Genomic DNA, 8644 nt, shown 5'->3' with positions numbered 1-8644 from the left:
TACTAGCTAAAATGAATTTTTGATTTTCTTTCAAACTAGGGATGGGGAATTTTTTATAGAAAAAAAACATGAAAGATGCGAGGAGGCAGCTTTTCAAAAGGTAGTTGACAGTTGACCTTCCGTATCATGGGAAGGAGAACAACAGCGGTTGGTCACCAGCCCATGTTCCTGTGTAGTTTTCGCATAATCTGGCCTTTCTGCTTGTCTGCATCGACGTAATGAGGAGCATTCTTCCCTCTTCACAATCTGCTCTACCTCGCGAAACGCGAGGACATACGTAGCATTGACTCTAATCCGCAAGATTACCTTGCGCTTGCTAATTGATCGATTCTTTCTCCGCAATATTATGACTCTTCGGGAGATGCGGACATATCCAAGAGGTGAGAACAATATCGTTCAAGTGAAATATATTAACGACGACCGTCTTTCATCAGATTAGACGGTTAACCGACGCTTTGCTGTTGCTTCTCATTCCAGTTTCAGCCACCATCGAAGCACACTTTCAAGGTTTTTTGTTTATGGGCTCGACAAAGTGTAAACTGCGCTGAAGCTGGAGGCGAAAGTACAGAAACCATGTATTACCATCAAAAGAAACTACCGTCAAACGAAGATCGTATATTCAAGCACCGTCAGCATGAAGATGCGCTACGGGACAGATTGACCTCCGTCCACCAATATGAACATCTCATGCGTCGCGCCGAGTTTGAGCAGTCAATTGAACCCAAGACAACCTACAGATCGCTCGCAGAAAAGTTGGAGGCCATAAGAACCCAGAGGGAGAACTTTTTACTTGAAAGGAGGAAGAAGCTCGCACAACTGCTTGAGAATGAAGATGATCTTCTTAACGAGGAGATGACGACAGGTGGCATGAACTTGACTGAAAGAAGAGCCTGGCTAGAGACCCAAGCTAGAAATATGAGGATGCAAAGACTAGAAAAAAACCAGAAATATGCAGAAACTCAACTTGAACGTGCATTTAAGGAAAGTTCTGATGATGTTCGCATACACAATTCAAAGTTGGCAGTCCTGAAAGCAGAGGAGGAGAGAAAGCGTCAAAGGGAGGCGAATATACAGAAGAGGTTTCAGGAAAAAGAAAACGAGAAGGCTCTGCACAAAAAAATGGAATTGGAGTGGGAGCGGCAAGATGAGTTGCATCGTCAAGACTTGGAGATCGAAAAATATCGCAAACACGAAGCAATTGACATCCTGCGGGAGCAGTTGGGTATGGTCAAAAGACTGAGAGAGGAGGAAAGAGAAGCCATTGAAGAAGATATGAGGAACATGAACAGAAGATGGCTTGAGGAAGAAGAAGCTTTGAAGCTGAAACAGTACGAGCAGAGGTGTGTGGAAAGTCAGAAGGCCAAAGATTTATTACTGTACAATGAGCAGAACCGAGCCAGGAAAATTGCTGCAAATCAGGAAGAAAAGAAATATGATGCCCATATGATTGCCATGGTGGCAGAAAGAGAGGCAGAAGAAGAAAGGCAGGAAAATGAGCTGAGAGAGGCTCAAAGAAGAGAAGCAAAGGCCTATGCATTGCAGCTGAGAGCTGCAATCGACAGGCAGAAATTTGAAGATGAAGAGCTTGAAGCAATGATCAAGGCCGAAATGGATGATGTGTGGCGCAAGCAAGATGCAGAAACTCAGCATCAGGACGACGTGAGGAAAAGACTTCTGAATGAAGTTCATGAAGAGCGTCAAGCTCAACTTCAATTTAAAGGTTGCAACCCTGGCACAACTGGGGATTGCTGAACAGCCAGGATTGCTATCAGAATAAACAACAATGTTTAAACATAAATAATGCTCTGTGAATGCAGAGACTCTGCTGAGGGATAAGGAGGAGATAAAGAAGGTTGAACTTGAGAAATATCAGGCAGATGCAAGGGTCGCAAAGCTTGAGGAGCAAAAGGCAGCTGAAGAAGCTCAAATGGTAAGCTATGACTACATTCCTTTCAATCAGACTTCATCTCTTCCCTTGAAAAGGTTGAGATAACGTGGTATTGCATATTGAATTTATTTGGATGAGAGAGAGAGAGAGAGAGAGATTCACATTTTCTAGATGAACATTGGTTGACGACCATAAAAACCATTTGCAAATAGCAGCAATATAAGTTATGATGCTCACTACAGATTGTCAATATCAGGGTGTGTTCCATTGATAAAGATGCACTATCACGTGAACAGGGAGAGCATGTATGCATGTAATTGTGTGCTTTTGATTCTGAATTGTAATCTGTACGTTTTTGGCAATCTAGAATATGCCCTGTATGAATGCCTGGCTATGAAACGCTGCTACCTCTCACATGCGTCGGCATTGTGTACATCCACTTCACTCAAAATGCCTACTTCCAGAACTCGTCTCATTACCATCAATTGAAACCATGTATAACCTTCTTACCAGAATTTTCCCTTACGTACTGTAACCACAGAATATAGCTATTGCAATTTAATTTTTGAATTCTATTCAGCTCTTGTTTCCAGAAGATTTATTTCTCTTTCCACTAGGCTGCTTCATTCTTGTACAAGATGAAGCCTCTTATCCCTGAGTGGACATAAAGGTCTATGCTTTGTGGCTGGATTCTAGGATGTTCTAGATTGCATGTTACTTTCAGTCTACATGCCCTCTGAAATTCTGATTGAGAGCTGAGGACTAGATCTTTAGATCTCCCCCTAGGAGGAGACTTCCACTCTTCTAAATATCTGCCAGGGAAAACATGTGCTTGCGAAGCATAAGATTGTCTATTGGGCCCCCTACAAGGGCTCTGCAATTCTAGCTGAAGAATCTAGCGCTGCGGTCCTGTCTTGCATAACCATGAAATCCATCTACACCAACTCACCATGGTTCAACTCATGGGAAGGAATGGGGGGTGGCGAACAAGTCTCTTCAAGAGCTCAAGGCTTGGGTAACAATCTCAGAGTGAGAGGACTTTGCCAAAGGTTTGGACGGAGAGAAATCCAGGTCAATTTGACACCATGCAAGTGGCATTACTGGCTCCAAACCCACATTGTAGGTCATCTGCATCTAATTGTTTCGCAATCAGAACACATCCAAGCCCTAGCCTACCCTGTGGAAACGAGAGCTGAAAAGTGGCCCTATTTCCATGTCCCTAGGGCCCAACCCTACTTGCCCAGCTACTCTCCCAACGTCGTCTTTCATCTAGAGATCAAAGAAGTCAAAACCCAAAGCTCCATTTCACAAACTGCGAAATTAAATCCCCATAACAGTCTGGCAGAGCTCCCAACTGTCGTGATTGTGCCACCTTTCCATGAGTAGAGGGTCATCACCAGAGCCTCTAGGGTGATAGGTAAGTCTCTGGAATGTCCAAGTGGACCCAAACTTCAGAACTTTGCTTGGAAAGGCTGTCCTAGGTGAGGCTTGTGGCCCATATTTTGGAAAGGTGAGGACATCATGGGGGCCAAAGTCACTGCAGCGTATGAGCTGGAGGGGGTGAAGTTGTGGGTTGTGGTGCATCATGAGGTCCAGCAGATGGGTTTGGGGGGAGGGGGGAGTGTACTTGTTGGAATATGAAGCCAAAGTCAGTCAAAAATGTGTGTTCTAGTGTGTTCTAGTGTGAGTTCTAGTCTAGTGTGTCCTATGGATGCCACGTGTCATATTGGGAGTTATCCCCTATGCATAGGTGTTCATATGTGTGTGTGTGTGCTCTTATAAAAGAGCTGTACTTGTCTAGTGTCAAATGAATCAAGTATCAAGCTACAAGCTCTTTGGTCTACATGTGAGTACTCTCATTTTTGTTCATTGCTCTAGTCATTTCATTTCCATTTCATTGTCTCCTTTTGAGTATCACTTCCTCTCTCCCTAGCCTACCCTCTCTGTCTCCCTCCTTCCACCATGTTCCTTCATGTGGTATCAGAGCCTCCCTTCCTACCTTCCCCTTCTTCTTGCTCTATCTAGAGGATGAGAGAAGCCCGCAAATGGAAGCTCCCCTCTCCTCTAAGGTAGAGCCTCCCTTCCCTTAGCCTCGCCATGGTTCCTCGCCATCAAGTACTCCGTGGTCCTCGTTTGTGAGATCAGCTCACTCCCGCATCAGTTCGTGGTTCTCCCTCAACATTGGCGGACATTCCTCATTAGTAGGTCACCAGAAACTTGTTTTGGAGTAGTCTAGCAGCTGTTTTTTGACCTTTTGAGGTCCGATTTCTACGTTTTTTGAAATTTTGGCACTTCCCAAACATATACGACCCTGTCTTGCACATTTTCGAGAAAAAAAAATCGACTTTTTTTTTCTTCCGTACAGCTGTCTGGATGTCCAGACGTCCGTATGGACCTCTGCAGGCGGATGCGCGATAGTGCCAGAAGTTCGTACAACTTGTCAGAAAGCGATTCTGAGCAGTTTTAGGCTATTTTTGGCATTTTTTGCTCAGATTTGGACTCCCGTGACCTCTAGCAATGATTTGGGCAGCTCCCTTGAGCACTTTCGCTCATTTTTTAAAGCCTCTTCTGTGCATTCGGTGACTCTCTGATCGGCACATTGAGAGTCATGATGTGATTGCCCTTGGTGGCTGCTTCCATGGTCTTCATCGACACATCTTCCGAGGCATCCTCGACATGAGCATCTTCGACACATCATCAATGAGCAGGATGAGCACACTTTTGTGCGGCAGCTACTTCGGGCACATGGGTTCTCTGCCCTTGCTATGCATAAAATGAATGAAATATATCTTTACTACTTTCTTGTTTGAGTCAAGGGTACTCTGCCCTAGGTTGTCCCCCAAAATGAATGCAAATAAATCACGTGTGTTGAGTCAAAGGTTCTCTGCCTTGGATAGTCCTCCTAAAAAGATGTAATTTCCTATTTTGTTTTGGTGTGTGGCTCCATATCTCTCATTAGCCCCTGGAGCCAGGAGGGGATGTACTGTGGGAGCCCTTTATTGGCTTTGATAGATTTAGAGGGGGATGTATTGTGTGGGAGCCATGTATTGGCTTTGATAGGTCTCGTTATCAGGCCTAGCCGAGTTCCAAGATGTTGGTGTATTCCTAGACCGATGAGCTGGCCATGTAGCCATGCTATAACGTGAGCCTCTGAGCATGTTGAGTCTCAAGCCATGAGAGTGCTTGAACCAACCTTTGAACACGCTCAGACTTTAGCCTCCGAGTTACATAGGGTGCACAATTTGATGACTGTCATTGTCATGTTTTGTTCTTGGTTCCATTCCAATAGTCCCTCACCTTAGACCATCATTGTCATGTTCTGTTCTTGGTTCCATTCCAGTAGTCTCTCACCTTGCCTTCATGGGAGGGTGTTGGAATATGAAGCCAAAGTGAGTAAAAAATGTGTGTTCTAGTGTGAGTTCTAGTGTAGTGTGTCCTATGGATGCCACGTGTCATATTGGGAGTTATCCCATATGCATAGGTGTTCATATGTGTGTGTGCTCTTATATAAGAGCTGTACTTGTCTAGTGTCAAATGAATCAAGTATCAAGCTACAGGTTCTTTGGTTTACATGTGAGTACTCTCATTTTTGTTCATTGCTCTAGTCATTTCATTTCCATTTCATTATGTCTCCTTTTGAGTATCACTTCCTCTCTCCCTAGCCTACCCTCTCTCTCTCCTAGCTTTGAAGAGGGTGAGCAAGCTGGATCTTGGAGGCTGCCAATGTGATGAGAGAAGGATAGGCAGGTGCTACAAAGTGGTCTAGGGAAGATGTGGAGCAAGAGGTCACAGGTGGATCAAGGGGTATAGTAGGGAGGAAGGGGAACCTTTGGCTGTTGTGTTGTGTCCAAATCTAGAGGCTCAGATGGAGCAAAAACTCTCATGCACAAGGTCATCCTAAGACACAGGATTCACTATGGGCTCGTCCAGCTTCTACTCTTGACTTAGTTGTTAGAATATAGATCACTCACTTATGAGCCCTAGGTGAGGAGGATGAGGGTACAGTGGACCTGGATAGGATCGAGAAGTACTTGGAAGATGCATCTGTTGTATGACCTATTATAAGGGCGTACACGCTGTTGTACCTGCTGTAACAGTGCACAGGACAACTGCAAACAAGCAGCAGACTTTGCAAAAGGGCCAGGCCTATAAAGGTAGGTCACCTGAAGGCAAGTTGGCAAACCTAGAGATAGGTCGAGTCATACAAGTCCAGGTCAGCCTGGTTGGAAGGGCTGGTGTTATGTCCATAACTGGGCTAACTAGGACCTAACCAAGATCAAGGACTGTCTAGATCAAGGTCAGGCTAACCTAAGGTCTTGGATTGGATCTAGGGCTGGTGTTATGTCCATAACTGGGCTAACTAGGACTGTCTAGATCAAGGTCAGGCTAACCTAAGGTCTTGGATTGGATCTAGGGTTAAGACACAGTCTAACCTAGGGTTTGGATCAACCTAAGGTTGCACTACAGCTAGCATGAATGAGGTTTACATCCAATGGATGAGAGCTGATCTATGAAAGGCAAAGCTAAAGTAAAGCTATTCTCGAAAAAGCAGGGAAAAAGCATGTCGTCAAAGAAAAGTGGAGACCTTTGTGGAAAGTAAAGATACTTTATACATGAACCAGCTGCCACCCTCATCAACATTTGGCTGGAATTTTTGTATGTACCTAGCGCTTGATTTGGGAGCAAGGTAGATAGGGTTTGTAGAACACGACCAAACATTGTCAGTAATCCTCCCCCCCAATCCTGCACGCCTTGGCCTTTAGGTATTTCCTACATCCTCATGAATCGAGAAATCCATTGTTTCTATAGCCTAGCACATTGACTGATGGCACCAATCCCATGGTATTATTCAAGCTAGGTCTCAACTAAATACTTTACTGCACTCCCCATGGATTTTGATATCCAGAATATCTGGCATAAAAAATATTACAGCCCTGCCATTGTGAGCAGCACTTCTTCACACACGAGCTCAGCCCCTACACCCCATCCGGAGGGTTAAGATTCTTCAATCTCAGCTTTATCTTGACCTTTCTGAGGGGAGGACGGAAGTTTAAGCCTTTAGCTCAGGTCCTCTTTTTTCCTCCAGCTAGAATAACTAACCATCCCAGTTGAACTTATAGGACTGTCATCTTGCTAGCACTCCAATATTTTTTTTTTCATACCTTCACATATTTTACATGGAAGTGCTAGCATGTAAAAAGTGGCTTGGGAAATGAGTCGTGCTACCCATTTAGTTTGTGCAGGGTGACGTCACCTAGTGCTCTGCTATCTTTTGACTGGGCTTTTGCCACTTTTGTAAGCATTGTCGCTGAGCATTCCCCATTCTCCCTTGGTCAGTTGCCAATAGGTCACTTGTAAATTCACATTTTACCTCCAATGTGGCAGTTTATAAAAATCAGACGATTGTCACATGTTCTATATTAGGTTCCTGCCTCTACTTCAAATTGAATCTCTGACATCCTTGATAACTTCTTTTGCTGGGCAGTCCAAGAAAGGAATAAGGGATGCTTTCGAGGCTCAGATCAGGAGTAAAAAGGCCGCAGAACTTTACAATGAAGAAATCAAAAGAGCAGACTTTGAAGGTTTAGTTGTCTCTATCTTTCAAACGTAACCCCATTATATTAGGAATATAAATTTGTAGGACGGTTGCTAAGAGGGGGGGCATTATTTTGACCAAATGCTTTTTCCCAGGTACCAAGGTCGCAGAGAAAAAGTATGAGATGAAGGTGAAGCAGGTACTTTCAGATTTGCCATATCCTGAGCCTTGGTATGGGAGAAAGGCTGTGAAATGGTATGAGTAGAATATATATCATGGTCAATAGATTATGACCTTGTATTCTCCATGGAGTAACTTCTTGAGCCAGCAAACTGGCTTTGTTTGCTTGGGGTCTTTGAAGTAAAGCATTAAACTCAGACCTCAAGTCTGAAAATGGCTACGTGATGTTTCTTGATTAGTAAAATGTGTCCAGATTCGCTGGAATTGCAAGTCTTCAAGTTTATTAAGCTTATTTCTTTAATTGGGATACCCAGTGATAGTCATATGCTTACATTCATCAAATAAAATATGTTGCATTTGTTTTCCAAACTCCTATCCCTTTAAACAGGCTAGTCCATTCAAAAGATACTTCAGCGGAACATGCACTTCACAGTAAAGATGTGCACCAGATATATATGTAGACAGGGCTTCGATCTTTGATTTATTCATGTGCACAGTGATGTAGATTCCAGGATTCGAATCATTACACCCTTAGAGACCTCAATCATTTTCAACTACTTATTTGGGTTTTTTTGAGAGTTTTCTTTTGTGATAGAGCAAGCAAGGATAATTTAATAATAAGCTACGTTAAATATGAGTAGATATGCATGATGGTCTTTAAAACAAAGTTGATAATAAATTGTAAGATAGTTTCTTGACCGTAAGAGAGTAGCAGTTAGAAGGAGCGGGAAAAAGGAGATAATGTATTTGCATAAACATCACGTGATAGCAATTATGAGAGTGTGTTCTTCAAATGTAAAGATACATTTTATAAGGCATTCTCATATGGATAAAGATGCAATAAGAAAAGATGCACATCTCAGGGAATATAAACATGACTGTTGATCTTAGACCAATCACAATAATCGTAGAAGTTCCTTTCAAAGGCTCTACTGTTTTATTGATTGCAATGAGACTAGTTGCAATGAAATTCTCAAGTTTTCATTGAATTTGCGGATGCAAAGCAGATCTAAACCAAACCTGACCCAACCTAACCCAGC

General features: G+C 43.3%; 1 protein-coding gene across 1 annotated transcript; it reads left to right on the top strand.

Moving 5' to 3' along the window:
• Positions 1-220: 220 nt before the first annotated feature.
• LOC147880425 (cilia- and flagella-associated protein 53-like) lies at positions 221-7689 on the top strand. Its single transcript, XM_087371252.1, has 5 exons — positions 221-380; positions 478-1720; positions 1818-1930; positions 7374-7470; positions 7580-7689. The coding sequence occupies exons 2-5, from the start codon at positions 574-576 to the stop codon at positions 7687-7689; spliced, it is 1467 nt and encodes a 488-aa protein (XP_087227378.1). The 5' UTR covers positions 221-380; positions 478-573.
• The last annotated feature ends 955 nt before the right edge of the window (positions 7690-8644 follow it).

This window comes from Dipteris shenzhenensis, chromosome 32 (assembly GCF_047967505.1).
Source record: "Dipteris shenzhenensis isolate YYH24624 ecotype China chromosome 32, Dip_SZ_1.0, whole genome shotgun sequence".
NCBI classification, from domain to species: domain Eukaryota; kingdom Viridiplantae; phylum Streptophyta; class Polypodiopsida; order Gleicheniales; family Dipteridaceae; genus Dipteris; species Dipteris shenzhenensis.
This window is presented reverse-complemented; position numbering and strand designations above follow the sequence as displayed.